Source organism: Prionailurus viverrinus, chromosome D1 (assembly GCF_022837055.1).
Source record: "Prionailurus viverrinus isolate Anna chromosome D1, UM_Priviv_1.0, whole genome shotgun sequence".
Lineage (NCBI taxonomy): Eukaryota > Metazoa > Chordata > Mammalia > Carnivora > Felidae > Prionailurus > Prionailurus viverrinus.
In genome coordinates, this window is record NC_062570.1 from 62,383,401 (window position 1) to 62,404,583 (window position 21,183).

The following is a 21,183-nucleotide window of genomic DNA, read 5'->3' on the forward strand; positions in this document are numbered from 1 at the left end:
GCACACTCTTCATCCTGATTTCCATTTCACTTGGAAGAAATGTGAAAGGAGATAGAGCTGGCAAATGGTTGTCCACAGAGTTAGTGGGTGTTCACGGATGAGAAATGAAAAAGGGAATCGGCCTGAGTAATTGCTCCCTTGTCACTTAGTTTCCCAGGAAATAAATTCCAGGGAAAAGGAGTTAGCCCAGCTGTCCTCTGCCAGCAGAAGTGTTCCATGAATGACCGTAGACAATAAGGAAACACATAGTACTAGCTGGGATTGTGTCGGTGAGGTCTGGGGAAAGTTGTCCAATTTGAGATTTGGAGGAATGAGTTTGCAGCCCTGACTCCTGGGGAAATCTGGGCAGAGGCCTACTGGCCTTGACATTTTGGGCACAGCAGGACAAACCTGCTCTGAAAAGTAAATCCAAACACGTAACTTAGGATCAAACACTAAAGACATTTATTTCTTATAAAAATCAAACACGAGTGTAATTAGTGCTGTGTGGCACTGTTTCATGTGAGTTTCATGCACCAAGCTTTCTTCCACCTGAGTCTCTGCCATCCCCAAGGACAGTATTGTCATAAGCATCAAGCCAGCAGAAGGGTAAAAAAGCCTGGAGAGGCAGTTTGTTTCTTAAATTTTTCAGTTATATACGGGATTCGTAATTTCTGCTCACTTTCTGTTGCTGAGAATAGCCATCTGGCCATACCTAACTGCAAGGAAAAATGTAAAAATGTCTAGCCACATGCAATCATGTACAATCAAATTTCAAGGGAAGGAGAGTGCAGATTTTTGCAGAGACCTAGTGGTCTGTTAGGTGGGACAGTCAGGAGTGCCTGGAACCTAAGGCAATTCCTCTTCCTCATTACAAAAGACTCAGGATCTTAGCTTTTTTTCTGGAACCATGTTTATTCCATCTTGTAGCCTAAAACTCATAAAGAAGAGGGGAAGAGATGAGATGTTTTGTTGTCATACACATAGGCATAAGCTAAGTAACAACCATCTTTTTAAATTAAAGGCCAAGCTACGCTCAAAGTTAAAGGAGATAGAATAAGAGAAATAGAACTGGTAGAGAGTGTTATCAGGATTTTCAGGAGGTTGGAGACAACCAGATCTGGAATGTATACTCTGATCTGATTGGATGAACTCCTGTACAGATTGTAAGTGGGTTCTGTTCAGTCTCTTATCTTGTCACTGCCAGGAAGACGTCTGCAGAGACTGAGGTACTAATGAGAGCTGAGCTGAGGGGGTTGGGCCTATGGACATACATAAAGACATGAAATAATTCAAAAAGAACTAGAGGAAAAAATATGGATGGACAAAGTTACCTACTTAAATAGATGTTCAGAGGTGGCTGAGTGGCTCAGTCGGTTAAGCCTCCAGTTTCAGCTCAGATCATGATCCCACGGTTCGAGAGTTTGAGCCCTGCATAATGGCTCTCTGCTGATAGCGCAGAGCGTGCTTCGGATAAGCTGTCTCCCTCTCTGCCCCTCCTCAACTCATGTGTGCACTTGCTCAAGGAAAAAAAGAGATGTTCATTTAGTTACTGAACAATGAAGTTAAAGGGGGAAAAATAGATGTTAAATAATTACAAGGAGCTGACTATCAATAAACTACTGAGATGATTATGGAAAGAAAATGAGAGGTCAGGCTTCCTCTGCCTTCCTTTATTATGATAATTCCATATCACAAGAAGAAGTAGAACCTCTATTCACCAATAATAATATAACGCTTGATAGGAAGACAATGTTACAACATTAGTAAAACTACCATTGTAGAAGATAATATCAAGAGATGTTCTTGAGATTAAAATGTAATAGCACGTTTTGTTGATAAATCCTGCTAAAGAAAAGCTATACCCATACGATTTAAATATTATGGTCATTGGTTTTCTCCTATAGTCTTGGATTGATGTACTTCTCTAACAAAGTTAATGTCAGCTTCTAAATAAGGTAATTGCAATAATTGTTCTATGCTTATTACTATAGGACATTTGCACACTGACCTGCTAATGTTATCAAAGCCAAAATGAGTCATACAGAAAAAAAAAAAAAGATTACCACAGTGTATTGGAGGAAACTACACAATAACTTAAGGGCTAGAGAGACTTGAGTCATTAAGTCATCTTTAATAACCATTGAAGAGGTTCTAAATTTTGTCAATGGACTAAGAGGAATTAACAAAATAGTTCATTGGATAGAGAACAAATTAGGACCAGTCGTACTGCATGTTTGAAGATTAGTTGATATCACAAAACAAAAGGGATTTGTATGTGTTTGACTGTTTTGTTGCTGTTATTGTTATTATTCCTATCAATAAAGCCAATTTGTCTTCATACACAATGTAAGTTTACAGTCTTACTCCAGGGTTACTTGGAGCCTCTTGTTTGTTATTTTAATCTACTACATAAATGTTTAATAGACTTCCCTTTTCTGTATTTCATTTTATGATGGCATTTCAATAGTAGCACTATTGGGTTACATTCCATGCAGCAGATCAATGATATCACCTTCTCTTATATATCTTGTGCTTAATTGCAGTGGCTTCTAGAGCAACAAGGGCATCCTTGTGCTACAACAGAATGTTCAGATGGCTCTGTCTTTAGGATCATGGAATAAATCCAAATCCCTGTGACTTCCATGTCAAAGACACATTGGAAGATGGTGATTGGAATGTGTGCCAGTGGCCCTGCGCTGACAGCACAAAACAATCTTTGAGCTTTTGGATCTGCTAAGCAGCATGTATAGTCTTTGAAAATTATACTTTATTAATGGCCACCAACTATTTGATCCATGATCTGTCAATCACAGTACCTAGAGACTATCCTCTTTTAGTTTTGGACCAATAATGGATATTCCAAGACAAGTCAGGGAACCATTTGAAATGTAAATGGTATTACAAAAGAGTCAAAAGAAATTCATAATACTCAAAATGTAGGAAAAGACTTCAATAGCTACCTTACCTAAAAATGATACTAAGAAATACGAAAGTTGAATTGTAGTTTGTGTTGACTAAGGTAATGATAAAAAATTTAAGTTGAAAGCTTATGTTGGGAAAGAAAGTAAGATATTTCCATATGCATATTTTGACACCACAGTCGGGGATGTCAATTGGAGCTTTAAAGTAAAAGAAGAAGTGAGAAAATCAGCCTAGTACGATGAACCGTATACGTTGTGTATGGCTATTGACATATGACATGGTTATAAAACAATGGAGACAAATATAAGATTATTTTGACTCTTGGGCCTTGGTTATGGATAACATTGAATGGGTTGAACTCTGGGGAAAACAAAACAGCTTTCAGCTCTGTGTGGTGGTGGCAGTGTAAATTTGGGAAGATGGTGGCCAAAGCATATTTGCCCAGAGTATAAATTCAAGATCTTGGATTTAATCTGTGAGTAAATGGTCAGCCATGATGAGTTAAGAAACTGGAAAACATTGGGGTGCCTGGGTGGCTCAGTCAGTTGAGCAACTGACTTTGGCTCGGGTCATGATCTCACGGTTCGTGGGTTTGAGCCCCACATCGGGCTCTGTGCTGACAGCTCGGAGCCTGGAGCCTGCTTCCACTTCTGCGTCTCCCTCTCTCTCTGCCCCTCCCCCACTCGCGCTCTGTCTCTCTTTCTCTCAAAAATAAATAAAATGTAAAAAAAAAAAGAAACTGGAAAACATTAATTGGATATATTAATCTAGCAGCTGAGTTGAGGATAGACTAGAAGGGGGAAAGCTAACAAAGACTAGAATATCTGGACACTGAAGTGTTTACACTAGTAATATAAACCGAAGGATTACTAGCCCAGTGAAATAGATAAGATCTGGAAAGTGATCCTTTGTATCTCAGTGATAGGCACTGATATAAAAATACTGCCCATGGTATCTGTAATGGCTTGTAATAGTACAAGGCAATAGATATTGTCATCACCAATTTTCCCAAATAGACTTCGAGGTTCAAGAACATTGTCACAGCTCCATGGAATATAGTTGGGAATTGAAGATTTTTTTGTAACTTACTACACATTCTTTCATCTTCTGTGAGTGGATTAAGGGGCAAAAGACCTTTCTGAACTGAATGAAATTGAGAAGGTTTTTCTGACTACGATTAGGGGGTCGGAGAAAGAGCAGAACAAAGGCATTCCCTGGGCAGGTAGCTATGTCCTAACCTTTCTGCTATAGAATGAAGAGTAGGGGTAATAGAACATGGGTTTGGAAACTACTTGTCTGAAATCCCACCAATATTATCCAGGCCACACTCTAGGGCTTCACTTCCATGCCCTCTCTGTGTGTTGAATCTGACATCCCTACCTCCACTCTCAGGAGAGGAGCTTGGTGCTGAACTCAGATAGTGAGAAGTTCAGGATCTGAACTGAGCTATGGTGAAGTTCACAGATACACAACCATCATCATCTCTGTATTGACTTAGTGTGTGACTCAAATATTAGCACACAGTGAGTACGTGTCAACATAGTCGTCTCCCTCTCTGGGTTCTACTCTCCTCATCTCTGCATTTTATTTCTGCAGTAGGAAAATCCCCTCCTGTTTTTGTTCCTATAACCCTCGGTAATGGTGAAACCACTGAAAATAAATCATGTGAAAGAATTGCCAGTAGAGGCTTGTGAGGACCTGCCTGCTGAGGACAACTACCACCAGGTCATTCAGTGGCCACACAACCACTTTGAGAACACACATCCCTGAGGAAAGCTATCCTGCTGGAGGAGATGGAAGGATTGAAAATAGACATGATAATACTACTGAGGTTGGTGGCCGGCTGTTCATGCAACGCTCGTGAAAAAATAGCAGGAAAAGGAGATGAATCTGAAGCAGAATAAAAGCCTGAAGAGATTACAAACTGTGGTATTCATTGGATACTTCGGGGGGAGCAAAGAGAGTTTTTCTACCGTGAGGAAGAATATAGAGGCTAAGAGGCCCAGAATTGGGGTCTGTTGTACAGGTGAAGTTGCATATACTAAAGTGGCTGATTGTTTAGCTCAGGGTCACTGAAGATAATTTCTCAGATGCCTCATGAATCCTTCATTAGCCTTGATCCAGGTACTTTCACAATCCTGGACAATGCACCTCTAGCTCCCTGCTTTGTCTTGCTGAGAAAAAGACCTTTTTTCAGGGAAGTTCTTATCATCTGCCCAGTATGTCAGGAATGTGCTTACTGATACATGTCCCCGTAAACCATTTCTTTTCCCTTGTTTTCACAAGGAGTTTAGTCAGTCAGTAGCTCTTTCTCAGATAGGAGCATATCTGACTACTTGGCCATGTTCCTCCAATTAATAGTGAATTTTGTGAGGGCTCACAAAATTATCCTTTTTCTCTGTGTGTTTCCACAGTATGCTGATGCATGGTGTAAGTCTTCAAGATGTTTAACAAAACAACCACGTGGCAAATATTGGATGAGTGTAATGAAGGATCAGGACAAGGAAATAATAAATAAGCCCCTTTAAATCCTTGGGTGTTTATAATAAAAAGGATCGGAGGCCACTGTGCAACGTCATTGGAGGGGCTCAGAGATCTTTGGCACCCTGAGAGCTAAAGAGGGTCCTCATGCCCAGAATATTCATACTGCCCCCCAGATAATACTTTCCACTCTACTTGGGCAGCCCTTATTTGTGAGTCTAGTGCCGTGGTATGCTGGTAAACCAGCTCACCAATAAACAAACAAATAGAAAAATTAAAAAATGAATAAACAAATACATTAAAAAAATGAATAGAAACAGGGCCCTAATTTGTAGTATTTGCCAGTTTTCACGGTGCATATTCTCCTACTATGGCCAATTTCGCATTGTCAGTGTAATGTCACAGAATGCTGCGTTTGAGAGACCTGCACACAGTTGACTTTGCCAGCCAGTGACTGTGGCGCTAGCATACAACTGCTCTAGTCTTTCCAACTCTGTCAACTTCACTGTCGACGACAGTCCTAATATTGCTAACCACCTGCCTTAGATCCAATAACATACAGTCTGGCTAGGGTCTTCCACCCTGAAATTATACTCCACAGAAAGAAAATATCACCTATTTGCTTCAAGTGGGGTCCCTGTGGGTTAGGATGGCATGAATCACCACAGGAATTATCAGAGTGATGGGTGAGTTTATATATTTGCCTCAAGGTCTCAAGGACAGCTATTACCCCAGGGAGCCCAGAAGCAGAGCCAGCCGCCTTTTAGCATCTCTCCCTCTGACCCACATCCATAGGTCAGATATTTATGGCTTTCCAAGCTTGCGCATCTCCTCCTCCACAATACCATCCCCAAATCAGGTTTACACATGTTAGCATTGTTAGCATTAGTGCATCAAATAGTCTTGTTTCCATTTGAATGGGAGTTAGTAAAGATTCATCCCGTTTTAAATCAGCACAAATAATTTGAAAATCCGTATATGTTTAAAACACTAACTCTAAAAAAATACATTCCTTCATAATTTAGAAAAAACTTGAACTTAAATACATGCCTTAGTGAGCAAGTCATTTAAACTTTGGCATTTTTGATAACGCTTTAATATTTATGTGAGAAGATTTACATTTTTTCTTAATCTGTTTACATTACCTTTGTGAGTCAGGGTTACTAGGCTGTCTGCTATTAAAAAAACAAAACAAACAAACAAACAAACAAAAAACAACAAAATATCTCCACAGGAAATTTTAACTGTTGGACAAAATGTAACCCTTGTGCAGTGCTGGTAGGTGCAGGTGTTATGAAAAACAGTATGATGGTTCTTTAAAAAAAAATTAACAATAGAATTACCACATGATCCAGCAAATCCACTCTGGGTATATATCCAAAAGAATTAAAAGTAGGGTCTCAAAGAGATATTTGTATACCTGTGTTCATAGCAGCATTATGGGTAATGGGCGAAAGGTGAAAGCAACTTAAATCGTAACCAGTGGATGAATGGACAAACGTGATGTGGTTGTAATATTGTGATTTATTAGAAATGTATGTATTTGGTCATCCAGACAACCAAAATATATTCCTCATATGTATTTGGTCTTCTTTCCAGGTTCCTGACTCACAGCTCCTAAAACCCTTGGAATTTCCTGTGATTAAGTGCAATAAAGGTGTCTTTAGTTATGTTAATGAAGGTGACTTTTGGACACCACCCAAGAAGCTGGTAGCCAGGAAGACTAACTTGTGATTCGAGGGTAGGAACTTTCAGTCCCACCCCTGACATCCTGAGGGGTTAGAGGTTGAATCAGCCAATAGCCGATGACTTAGTCAATCATGACTTTGAATGAAGCTTCTATAAAAACCCAAAAGGACTGGGTGAACAGCAGGTGTTTGGGGCAAAGTGGTGCACTCAGAGAGCTTGGAATTTCCTCGCTTTTTCTCCATACCTCATCCTACATATCTCTTCCATGAGGATGCTGATTCCATCCTTCAGCTGACAAATGTAAGTGTTTCCCTGAGTTTAAAAGAACCTAAGGAGGAGGTTGTGGTTGTACAAGTCAGAAGCCCGGGTAACTGCCTGGGACTTGCACCTGGTGTCTCAAATGGGGGCAGGGGTAGGTAGTTTTGTAGGACTGAACACGTAATCTGTGGAATCTGATGCTATCTCTGGGAAGGTGGTGTCAGAATGAAGTTAATTCTTGGACACCCTGGTCGTTGCCTAGAATTGCTTTGTGTTCTGTGGAGGACCTCCCCCATGTTGGAATTGGGTCTGAGAACCTGTAAATTAGTTGTTTATACATATAATAGATTATTCAGCCTTCAAAAGGAAGGAAATTCTGACACATGCTACAAAATGGATGAAACCTGAGGACGTTTTGACAAATAAAATAAGCCAGTCATAAGACAGATAGTGTATGATCCCACTTACATGAGATATTGAGAGTACTCAAACTGATAGAGACAAAAAGAATTATGTTTGCCAGTGGCTGGAGGGAAGCGGGGACTGAGTAGTTGTTTAATGACTATAGAGTTTCAGTTTTACAGATGGAAAGTTCTGGAGATCGATTGCACAACAGTGTGAACATGCTTAATACTACTGAACAGTACATTTAAAAATGATCAAGATGGTAACCTTTACGTTATATATATTTATCACAATGAAAATTTATTAAAAATTTACAAACAGTTATGAAATGGATGGGTAAAATATGATTCTATCATAAATTGATGTATTTTGCATCCATAAAATCGTATGTTTGAAATATAGTAACTATTATAAATCTCTATAAAAGATATAGTTTGGTTATGAATGTAAAAAGATATATATAAAAGAGCAAAGAAAAAGTAAATGAAACCTCACTAGCAACAGTTGTCCTTTTTTTTTTATTTCATTACTATTATTTTAAAGTGACAGTTTCAGGGGGTACCTGGGTGGCTCAGTCGGTTAAACATTTGGTTAAACATTTGACTTTTGGTTTCGGCTCAGGTCACGATCTCACGTTTTTGTGAGTTTGAGCCCTGCCTCAGGCTCTGTGCTGAGAGTGCAGGGTCTGCTTGGGTTTCTCTCTCCCTTTTTCTCTGCTCCTTCCCACTCGCGCTCACTGTCTCTGTAGAAATGAATGAATAAACTTAAAAAAAATTAAAGTAAAAATTTCATAATTTTATATGACTTAAAAAAAATCAAACAGGATATTTTTGGCAAAAAGTCAATGAGTATAAGGATGCAGAAGTAGTAGAAGTAGAAGAAGCATGGCATGACAAACGAGGGGTGAAGGATGAATTATGCACTGTGTCTGAGGAGCAGTTATGAAAAATGAAATGGGAAATATTGCTGTAAATGTAGCCTGTAGCGAAATGCCTCGCTGCCTGAGGTACCAGGCTGAGGTGGGAATTCTTGATAAATTCCTCGATGAATTGAATAGTGAGAGGCTCCCAAATCCCATTCCCTGGCATCATCCAACACCAATAAAACATTCTGAAACTCTACCAAACTCTCCCTGATCGGGGAATCACCAGATTTCAGGGTATCCAAGCACCTTAAATGACACCCAGCAACTGAAGTCACGTATTTCTATTGCTCAAAGTTTATTCATTCTATCATATTTCATTCAATAAATATTTATCATGTGCCTACTGTATGCCAAGAACAGTTCATGTTTATGCTATAAAGAAGCAACTAGGGGCACCTGGGTGTCTCAGTTGGTTAAGCGTCCAACTCTTGGTTTCAGCTCAGATCATGATCTCCCAGTTCTGAGTTCAAGTCTCTGACTCCCTCTCTATTTTCCCCTCCCTAACTTGTGCTCTCACTCTCTCAAAAATAAATAAACATTAAAACAATTTTTTTTTCAAAGCAAAACCCTTACCTTTATGGTTGTCAGCTGGTATGCTTCTCTTGTCCTCTGTGTGATCTCTCTCCACATGTTCTCTGATTCATTTGTCTATCCTCAGCTTTTTAAATGGCTGCTGGCCTCCAAGAGGACAAAATGGAAGTTGCCAGGTCCATATGCCTTGGAATGCACACCTCGTTTCAAGTCTATTTTATTGGCCAATGCAAGTCATAAGGTGATCCCAGATTCGATGGGTCAGAGAATAGACTACACCTCATGATTGGGGGAATTGGTTTGTGTGTGCAGCCAAGGGAAGAATTATTGGCAGCCATTCTTGCAAATGGCCACACTCGATAAACAATCAGAATGACAGATGGCAATGGTACAACCACCATGAGGGAACTTTTAATACCTAACAAATCTATGAATACATTTATTCTTTGACCTTGATAGTTGTACTTCTCATAATTAACCATAAGATTTATCAGTAGAATTTTCCAACTAAAGATGTGAGAGGAAAAGAAAAAAAAAAAATGAAGAGCCCCTCAGGTGCTGATGGAACAATGCCAGAAGGTCTAACATATGTAGTTGGGATCCCAAAATTGAGATGAGAGACTGAGGTAGAAAATAATTTTGGAAGTAATAATTACTGGAATTTTCCAAATTACATGAAAGTCATAAATTTACAGATTACAAAAGCTCATTGACCCTCAAAGAGAATACAAATCAATAAACTGTGTCTGGGTATGTCACAATCACACTAAAGAGATAAAGTGAAAAATCTTAACAGCCGCCAAAGGGAGCAGGCAAATAAAATACAAATGTTTAAGGTAATTAAGACTCACACCTTTTCCACTAACTGTTAAGCATGTTAACAGTTTATAAATGCTCATATACTCTTGGGCAATACTTAAACATCATTATTCATGATTCTAAAATTTCCAACTTATTAAAATCCAGGGGATGAATATAACTTCAACCTAAGTCTTTTTGTGAGGAAAAAGCTCTACAAATATAAATCATTGGTACATAGTAATTGTGAGTATTTAATATTCCCTTTGAAAATGAGTCAACATTCATTAAATAAGCCTCTAGCAAGACTAGATTAGGTAGAAAAGGCTTTCTTATCAGAGCATCTTGAGAGAAGCAAGAGAGTAAGAGGGTCAGGGGGAAGGGAGGGTAATGGGAAATGATTTTAGAGACCCAGCCCATTTGGGAAGAAGGTGAGGCTGGTGGAGACCTGCTCTGTCCCCTGAGCCCTGGTATAAATACTTCCCTCCAGAGTTCCATAAGAGAGGATAAACAGCCCAACTCCTGACCCACCAGGCAATTTTTATTATGGATCTCATGGCCTCTGTTCCTGGAGACTCAGCCTAAGGTTGGTGAGTGAATTAGACATCTGGGGGTAGAGAGGTTCCAATATCCACGTAAGGACTGGGCTGGTGTTCTGTCCCCAAAAGGCCGGAGGTGACGGGCCTCTTGGAGGCTATTGATACATCTGGACAAAGAATGGTAAAGACCAGAAGCACAAATCTGATTGGTTCTAGCAGCTGTGGAAAGTGAGGTCTGGGAGGGTAGATGAGAATGTATGGGCCAGATGGAAGTTCCTGTAGGGTGGCAAATCAGGAGAAGCAATCCAGTTAATGGCAGGTGCCTGCATAGTTCTACGAGAGATGAGAAAACAGAAAACACATTTACTTAGACTATGGACCCCTCCTGGAAAACCATGAAAAGAGCCTTGAGGATGGCAGCAAACTGGTCACCTGCCCCAAAGCCAGATGTTGGAGGGAGTTTTGGGAAAGGGGCCAGGGCATCTCGGCGGGTGTGAAAAACTAGGAGCTGATTTTCCTCCCCAGAAAGAAAAATCGCAGCACCAAAAGAGGGAGCTGGAGTGGAAGAAATAATGTTAGTGAGCATAAGATTTATCTTAGCCCCTGAGCTAGATATTTTAAGATACCTCGTCATTTAACATCTTCAGAAACCCCAGGATGAAGGTATTTTATTATTGGTTCCATTTCTTCTTCATTCTGGTAAAAACGGGATTAGATATGGCTGTCTTGTCAGGAGGTGCCCTCTGAGCCCATTACACCTGTAACATTTTACTGATCTCATCTGCTTACCTACCCACAATTCTCTCAATCTATAAGCTCAGTTAGGACTCAAGCACAGGACATGATTTTTGAAAAACAGCCCATGCTCCAAATAAGCTTGCTGAATGATTAAGCTAATGAATGAAGGAAGGTGTATTAGGAAACAAATGGTAAAATTACATGTTCGTTTCTATCAGAAGAATCTTACAAATGTCAAGTACTGCGACTCCCCATCCCCAGAAATAATGCCTTTGTTTTTCCACTTTCAGTCATTTCTAGGCTTAGCTCCCCAAGGTATGAACATGAGACACACAAGCCCTGTTACCTCTTGAAGTTCTCTTGATTCTCTTCACAAGTGAGCAAACTGTATGCACTGAAGTCGGAGAAATTTCAAACTCATTTCTATCAATTATTGATTGGGAAATTGGACAAGAGTTTCATATTCTCTGAGTCCCTCTTTAGGTGTGAAATGGAGACAATATCCACTCCCTAGAGGGGATGTCTGCTCCCTACATGAAGAGCATACAAAATGCCACGTATAATGTTCATACTGCAATTCCTGGCATAAAACAATGCTTAATAAACATTAGTTTAATTCCTCTGTGGCTGTATTACATTCAGATCCATTCTATTCCTGGAACCCAACTTACTTTTTAGCATCCAATCTCTTCAATTACTATTCCAATAAACCTTCACAGGTTATCATTCAACACTAATAGCTTTAAGACATCTGATGGCTGTGTCCTGTGTGAAGGGTGAGGTCTAAGTATGAAGTTGTGATCAGGTTCTTCACTGCTTGTGCAAGTCCCTATGCACCTGTAACCCTACGCTGGAAGTGTTTCATGAACATACTGTGCATTGATTGGTATGCTCGCCTTTTCTTATGCTGCCTCTTGTCTACTAAATTAGTCAGTTTCAAGTATCTTTTTACACTCTTCCCAGTCATGAATAATGAGTTTCTCTATTTATGCATAATCCTCTTTGAAAGTGAAATACAGACAGTAATGTCTCTGACTTTGGTTAGTTGGAGGTAAGGATAATTGACTGTCACTCACTGTGGTGCAGACCATATCCTTCATCCTTGCATATTTCCTATTTGCATGTTCTGAGAAGATGAAGAGTGTGAGATATGACAAAAGTCCTAATATTCACAAGGAATATTAGAATAATTCTTTCATCTCTTTGTGAACAGAAAGTGAGATCCCAGGTCATCTGCTCCAAGCATGACAACCATAAACCACACTGCTGTTAGCCATACAATCTTCCACTTGCTGGGCATCCCCGGGCTAGAGGACCAGCATGTGTGGATTTCCATCCCCTTCTTTGTTTCCTATGTCATCGCCCTGCTTGGGAACAGCCTGCTCATCTGCATTATCCTTACAAAGCGCAGCCTCCATGAACCCATGTACCTCTTCCTCTGCATGCTGGCCGGAGCAGATGTTGTCCTCTCCACGTGCACAGTACCTCAGGCCTTGGCCATCTTCTGGTTCCGTGCTGGGGAGATCTCCCTGGATCGCTGCATAACTCAGTTCTTCATCATCCACTGCACTTTCATGTCTGAGTCGGGGATCTTGCTGGTGATGGCGTTTGACCGCTACATTGCCATATGCTACCCACTGAGATACACCACTATTCTTACACGTGCACTGATTGGAAAAATTGGTGTGACTATAATTCTGAGAAGTTTCTGTACACTTTTCCCCATAGTATTTCTTTTGAAAAGATTGACTTTCTGCCAAAATAATATTGTTCCACACACCTTTTGTGAACACATTGGCTTGGCCAAATATGCTTGTAATGACATTCGTGTGAACATCTGGTATGGATTTTCCATCCTAATATTAACAGTGGTTTTAGATGTGGTGCTAATTTTTGTTTCCTATGTGCTGATTCTCCGTGCTGTCTTCCACATCCCTTCCCGAGATGCTCGCCACAAAGCTCTTAACACATGTGGCTCCCATGTCTGCATCATTGTCCTCTTTTACAGCCCCGCGATCTTCACAACCCTTACTCAGCGGTTTGGACGCCACATTCCTCCTCATACCCACATCTTGTTGGCCAACATCTGCATGCTTGCCCCACCTATGCTGAATCCCATCATTTATGGGATTAAGACCAAGCAAATCAGAGAGCAGGTGGTTCACATGTTGTTTACAAAGCAGAAATCACTTTGGTTGAAGAACTGAGTTTTCAGAATCTCTAACCATATGTGAAGTGGTCTGTGGAAGTGGTGGGTGGGAGAGATAAGCTGAAACACCAGGAGAAAGCTCAGTGGGTTCTGTCTCTGGAGCAAGACCACCAGGGAGGTTGGAGGACTCACTCCTTCATTGTCAAAACAACTGAGCTCAGCACCATGTTGGACTGAGCAAGCCTGCTCCTGCAAAGACCCTGGGACAGGATGCATTGATTTTCAGAAGTCATATGTCCTTAATGACTCTAAGATGATCTTTAGAAATGGATGAAGTGAGAGCTGTGCTCTGGCCTGGGATTTTGCTTAGCTACTTCTCACTGAGTTTCTCAAGCTCTGAGACATCTCCTGATGTTTCTAGACAATCACATACAAACCTCTGCTCCTTAATGGCTTTCATTCTGGCTAATGATATTCTTAGAATCAGTGATCCCTGTGTTTTGCAGTTATTCCTATTACATTATAATTTATATCCAATCAGCATGCATGTCTGTAATAAGAGAAAATAAATGAATTGTGTTTTGTATTTGGCAGAAAACCCCCTGAGGAGACTGAGGGGATTGAAACTGGTCTCTCCTGTAGTTTCTGGGGGGTGGTGTGTGCTGGGAACAGGGACCCTCCTATCTCAACATCAGGCTATGTTCTTCAATGATCCCCTCCTCAGCAGGGCATTCAAGGCCTTTAATGACCTGATTTCTGACTTCCTTTATAGCAGCACTGCCATGTCACCTCCAAGCAACCCAAGCATCAGACACACTGGGCCATTAATGCCCCACCTTCCCTAGATCATGCCATGCTCTCCATGTCCCTGATCTGCCTTGGAATAACCTCCATCAACTTGTGGAAAACTCCTATTCCTCCTTCCATGCCCACCTCTCATCTCCTCTCTTCTGTGGTCCTTTCTCCAACCACATCTCCTGCCCAGTGTGCTCTTTCATTGATAATTCCTTCCTGAGAAAGATAGTGTGTTGTCCATATTTCATTTTAAAATATGTATCTTTTTAAAAATCTATGTTTCTTGTAGAAAATATTAGAAATTAAGAAAAAAGACAAACATGAAATGGAACTCATAAACCCATAAACTTACAGCCCCTGAACAATCTTATTGTTAAAATTTTGTCTTCTATGGCTATCTACCCATATCTATATACTTCTATATCTGCATGTACACCTGTCTCTGAGTCTGTGTTTGTATTTCATCTCCATCTGTATCTAAAGCTTGATCTACTCCTTTATCTACCTGGAAAATAGTATCATACGATACATAAACAGAATATTGATTGTACTATATATGTTTCTTTTCCACTATGTATAACTAGTTTTCTGGCAGTACTTGTTGGCATTGTTTCTAATACATATGCATTTATACAATCAATTACTATGCCTATGAAGTAGTTTACTGCAGAGTGTTACTATATTTAATGAAGCATTATTATTTTAAGCCCTTTTTGCATAGCATTATGACTATATATTTACAAATTTAAGGCTCATTTTTATTTGCTGCTTAAGTTTACAGACCAGATATGTTTAGATAAATTATTTGTAAGCAACAGTAAAACCTTGGATTGCGAGTAACTTGTTCTATGAGTGTTCTGCAAGACGAGTAAACATTTCTAATAAATTTTAACTTGATAAATGAGCAATGTCTTGTAATTGGAGTAGTGCGTGATGCCCAATGTCACATGATCACAACTGAGCCAAGGGTTCTTGAAATTTGCTTTGGTATACAAGTGCTTTGGATTACAAGCATGTTTCCAGAACGAGTTATGCTCACAAATCAAAGTTTTACATATTTTCTTTTAATATAAGATGTAAATACTCAATGTAAGACAATTGGAAAACAACAAAAATATAAAGAAAATCCCTAGTCAGGAGGAAACCACTGGTAACAGTTTGGTGTATTGCTTTACCTTCATTGTTCTTTGCATATATATTTTCATACATTTTAAATATTATTGGACATTTGGAGCATTTTTAACTATATAAATAAGACTTCCCTGAACATACATCTTACTCTGGGTATTTCAATTTTTTATTTTCAGGATGGAGTCCTAGATATGCTATTGCAGATTTTATAGATTTTTTTTATGAATCTTATAAAAATGTCCTCAGAAAGGATGAGGATAATTTATCTCTGCACTAATAATGGAGTTGCACAGTTTTCTTTAATTTTTTTTTTGCCATTTAAAAGGACAAAAATATTATACTGCAATTTTTTTTTAATTTTAGCTTGTTTTATTTTTTATTTTTTTAAATTTACATCCAAATTAGTTAGCATATAGTGCAACAATGATTTCAGGAGTAGATTCCTTAGTGCCCCTTACCCATTTAGCCCATCCCCCCTCCCACAACCCCTCCTGTAACCCTCAGTTTGTTCTCCATATTTATGAGTCTCTTCTGTTTTGTCCCCCTTCCTGTTTTTATATTATTGTTTCCCTTCCCTTATGTTCATCTGTTTTTTCTCTTAAAGTCCTCATATCAGTGAAGTCATATGATTTTTGTCTTTCTCTGACTAATTTCACTTAGCACAATACCCTCCAGTTCCATCCACGAAGTTGCAAATGGCAAGATTTCATTCTTTTTGATTGCCAGGGAATACTCCATTGTGTATTGTGTATACATATATGTATGTGTATATATATATATATATATATATATGCCATATCTTCTTTATCCATTCATCCATGGATGGACATTTGGGCTCTTTCCATACTTTGGCTATTGTTGATAGTGCTGCTATAAACATGGGGTGCATGTGTCCCTTCGAAACAGCACACCTGTATCCTGTAAATAAATGCCTAGTAGTGCAATTGCTGGGTCGTAGAGTAGTTCTATTTTTAGTTTTGTGAGGAACCTCCATACTGTTTTCCAGAGTGGCTGCACCAGCTTGCATTCCCACCAACAATGCAAAAGAGTTCCTCTTTCTCCGCATCCTCACCAACATCTGTTGTTGCCCGATTGTTAATGTTAGCCATTCCGACAGGTGTAAGGTGGTATCTCATTGTGGTTTTGATTTGTATTTCCCTGATGAAGAGTGATGTGGAGCATTTTTTCATGTGTCGGTTGGCCATCTGGATGTCTTCCTTGGAGAAGCGTCTATTCATGTCTTTTTCCCATTTCTTCACTGGATTATTTGTTTTTTGGGTATTGAGGTTGATAAATTCTTTATAGATTTTGGACACTAACCCCTTATCTGATAAGTCATTTGCAAATATCTTCTCCGATTCTGTCAGTTGCCTTTTAGTTTTGCTAATTGTTTCCTTAGCTGTGCAGAAGCTTTTTATTTTGATGAGGTCCCAGTAGTTCATTTTTGCTTTTTTTCCCTTGCCTCTGGAGACATGTTGAGTAAGAAGTTGCTTTACACTGCAATTTTTACTTATATTTTTAATTGACATTGAGGTTAAACATATATTAGATGACCATATTTCATCTTATAAAGTAATAGTAACAATCATTTGTGTACTTACTTTACAGGTCCCATGCAAAACATTTTATATACATTACCTCACATCACCTTCGCTTGCACTTCATAAAATAGGTATTACAGATGGGGAAACAGAAATTCTACCAAGGAAAATGTCAGAGGCAAAGACAAATCCATTTTATTTTTATTTGTCAGGTTGTGCTCTTGACTACTAAATCCCCCAGATGATTTTAGTTACTTTTGGTTTTGCCATTTAACTCTCAAAACTCTGGGTTCTCCTTATCTCTTTTCATTAATTTTAAATTGTATTATAACAATACATGTTTTCAGTATCATTTTTAAGTATTTATCCAATATGTCTAGATAAATTTTTATTTTTATTGTTTTTATAAACTGATTTAAATATTTAACATTTAAATACATTAATAGCTATATGTATGTCTTTTCTGTCTTGTTACATTGCTTAATCATAGAAAATTCACTATAAGCAAGGATTTGAGTATTATTCATATTAATTTCATTACTTTCATTTTCTCATCGCTAAATTAGGATTACTTTATAAACATTATAGAGTTCTTATGAGGATTAAATGGGTTACTGTATGTAATATGCTTAGAATGTCGTTAAACATATACTTATGTATATTTGCTATTATAATTATTGCTTGTTATTTTCATTCATCTTAAGATACCTTTTTTCACATTTAACAACTGCAAAACATCTTTTTTAAATTAGTTAATTAATTAATTTAATTTGAGAGAGAGAGAGTGCATGCAAGCAGAGGAGAAGGGCAGAGGGAGAGAGAGAAAATCCCAAGTAAGCTCCATGCTTAGCATGGAGCCCAATGCAGGCTCCATCCCACAACCCTGGGATCATGACCTGAGCTGAAATCAAGAATTGAACACTTAACCAACTGAGCCACCCAGGCGCCCCTACAAAACATCTGTTAATTTTGAATTAATTAGGGACACCGGGGTGGCTCAGTCGGTTGGGCGTCAGACTTTGGCTCAGGTCATGATCTCATGGTTTGTGGGTTTCGGGCCCTTGACAGGCTCTGTACTGACAGTTGAGAGTTTGAAAACTGCTTTGGATTCTGTGCCTCCCTCTCTTTGCCCCTCTCTCGCTCATGCTCTGTCTTTCTTTCTTTCTCAAAAATAAATAAACATTAAAAAAATTTAAAAATAATTATATATTCACAGAAAGTTGCATAATAACTATGTACTGGGAGTTCATGTTTCTCTCTATCAACCTGTTTTCCCCTATGGTAACACCCCATGTTAGTTAACACAATATCAGAACTGTAAGGTTGACATTGGTACAAACCACAGAACTTACTAGACTTTATCAGTTTTATGTGTACGATTTGTATGTGTGCTTGTGTGTGTATAGTTCTTTGTGTGTGTGAGTGTGTGTGCGCATGTATGCCTGTAGTTCTAAATAATTCTATGATGTTAGATTCACAGAACCTCCACCATAGTTATGAAACAGAATTATTCATCACCACTTATGATACCTTTTGTTGCCTTATCCACATCCCTCTCCTTCCATACCTAGCCCCTGGCAATCACTAATTGGGTGTTCATCTCTAAAATTTTGTTATGAATGATACGTAAATGGAATCATACAGCCCATAACCTTTCAGAGACTGGGTTTATTTCACTCAACATAATTTGCTTGGTATTCATCCACATAGTTCTGTGTATCAGTAGTTTATTTCTGTTTATTGTGTAGAATTCCCTGTTATTCTACCATGGATGTACAAAGGATGTATCGTAGTGTTTTTAAACATTCATATGTTAAATGACGATTCAGTTGTTTCCAGTTTGGGGCTATGAATTAAGCTGCTATGAACACTCATGCATAGGTGTTTCTGTAGATGTAAGTTTTCATTTCTCTGAGATTAATGCTTCAGTGTGCAATTCTGGGTTGCACGCTAACTGAATATTTAATTTCATAAGAAACCACAAGTCTGTATTCCTGCTCTACCGGTACACGTGAGTGATCTAGTTTCTTTGTATCCTCACCAACTTTTGGTGTCCTAGTTTTTTTTTTTGTCATCGCTATTTTTTATTTCAGTCACTCTGATAGCTATGCCGTTGTGGTTTTAATGTGCATTTCTCTAATTGCTAATGATGTGCATTTTCCATGTGCTTGTTTGTCACATTTCTCCTCAATGAAATGTCAGTTTGTGTACTTTGCCTGTTTCCTAGTTGAATTCGTTGTGTGTTTACCGCTGAGTTTTAAGGATTCTTTACATATTGTAAATGTAAGGCCTTTGGCAGATGTGTGGTTTGCAAATAAATTTTCCCAGCCCATAGCTTGTCTTCATTCTCTTAATGGGACTTTCTCAGAGTAAAAAGTTTTAATTTTTAAAACTTTTTAAAGTTTTTAAGTTGATAAGCCCAGTTTATTGATTTTTTTCCTTTTACGGGTTGTGCTTTTGGTGTCATCTTAAAACTCTTCATCTTGCTCCAGGTTTGGAGAGATTTTCTTCTGTTTCTTCCAAATGTTTTATGAGTATTCATTTTATATTTAAATCTATGATCAATTTTGAGTTAACTGTCTTTCCTTCCTTCCTCCCTCCCTCCATTTCTCTCTCCATTTTTCTTCTTTCCTTCCTTTCTTCCTCCTTCCTCTCTTCTTTCTTTCTTTCTTTCTTTCTTTCTTTCTTTCTTTCTTTTCTTTCTCTTTCCCTCTTTCTTTCTTTCTTCCTCCCTTCCTCCCTTCTTCCCTACCCTGCCCTTCCTTTCCCTTCCCTCCCCTTCCCTCCCCTTCTTTTTGGCCTATGATTGTTCATTGCTCCAGCACCATTTGTTGACAAAAGCTGTTCTTCCCCCATTAAATTACTTCTGTATAATTAATTGCCCAAAATCAGGTGGACATATTTATGTAGGCCTGTTTTCGGGTTTACTATTCTGTTCCAGTGATCTCTGCATTTATCCTCTGCCACTGACACACTATTGTTGATTATTATGGCTAAATAGTTAGCTTCAACTTCAAGTAGAGTGATTTCTCACACATCATTCTTCTTTAAAATTGTTCTATGTATTTCAGGTCCTTTGCTTCTCCTTATAGATTTTAGAATAAGTGGGTCTATGACTACCAAAAATGTTGCTGGGATTTTGATAGGAATTTCATTAGATATATAGATGAAATTTGGAAAGATTGACATATGATCTTTTTACTATGCTGAGTCTTCTGATTCATGAACCTAGTATGCCTCTCCATTTATTTACATCTTCTTTGGCTTATTTCATCAGCATTTTCTAATGGTCAGCATACAGATCCAATGCATATTTTGCTAACTTTATATGTAAGCACTTTTTTCTTTAGATGTATTTGAAAATGGTACTTTTTCATTTCAATCTCCACATATTTTTTAGGATATGAGAGGAATATGCAAACTCAGAGTTTGCTGACTTGAGAAAACAGACACTACAAATAAAGATATAAATAAGTATTTGAGTAACACTTGTGATAATGGAGGACCTTGTTGGGTCCCATGGTCAAAGATACCTACCTGAAGAAGGAGACTTTAATGACAGATATGAAGGATTAGTTGGACTTGGTTAAGTAAATTAGGCGCAGAGAGTTCAGGAGACAAAACCACATGACATGAGAAGGAGCTTGGCTCTGGTGAGGTACTGTAAGAGGGGCAGCAGGAATGGAATACAATGATCGGCTTTAACTAAGATCAGAAGCTCTCCGTGATCCCTTCACTAAGTGCCAGGTAGACATTGTTAATAAATTAAGCTTAAGGGGCGCCAGGGTGGCTCAGTGGGTTAAGCGTCCGACTTTGGCTCAGGTCATGATCTCGTGGTTCCTGAGTTGGAACCCCACATCAGCCTCTGTGCTGACAGTGTGAAGCCTGCTTCAGATCCTTGGTCTCCCTCTTTCTGTTCCTCCCCCATCCATGTGTGTGCACATGAGCGTGTTCTCTCTCTCTCAAAAATAAATATTTAAAAAATTGAATTAAATTGTAAACCTAAAAGCAATGGACACCCAAGGAAATGTTTTGTTTTCAAACATGGTGTGATCATATTTCCATTGTAGAAGATAATTTTGGTTGTTCTGTGAAGAATGTATATTGGGTATGTAGAGTGTGTTAATCAGGAAAATCATCAGGAGGCCATAGGGCAGAAAAGAGGTGATGCCAGTGTGGAAAACAGTGTTAGAATGAGAACGAAAAAAAGTAGATGGAGTTTTAGATATATATCTTCTGATGGCATGTGGAGGGTGGGTGGTTTCTTGTATTTGTGTGGGTTTGTGTGAGGGGCCCCAG

General features: G+C 38.8%; 2 protein-coding genes across 3 annotated transcripts in view; both read left to right on the top strand.

Annotated features, from left to right (window-relative positions):
* TRIM6 (tripartite motif containing 6) overlaps positions 1-4,698 on the top strand; it is a 21,782-nt gene extending 17,084 nt beyond the window's left edge. For both annotated transcript variants that reach the window (XM_047877006.1, XM_047877007.1), the window contains one exon: positions 4,501-4,698. In XM_047877006.1, the coding sequence (XP_047732962.1) occupies positions 4,501-4,598 (98 nt within the window). In that variant the 3' untranslated portion in view covers positions 4,599-4,698. The remainder of the gene's footprint in view (positions 1-4,500) is intronic.
* On the top strand, positions 4,444-13,475 carry LOC125146491 (olfactory receptor 52B4-like). The gene is made up of 2 exons (XM_047823225.1): positions 4,444-4,463; positions 12,512-13,475. The coding sequence occupies exon 2, from the start codon at positions 12,513-12,515 to the stop codon at positions 13,473-13,475; it is 963 nt and encodes a 320-aa protein (XP_047679181.1). The 5' UTR covers positions 4,444-4,463; position 12,512.
* Positions 13,476-21,183: the final 7,708 nt, after the last annotated feature.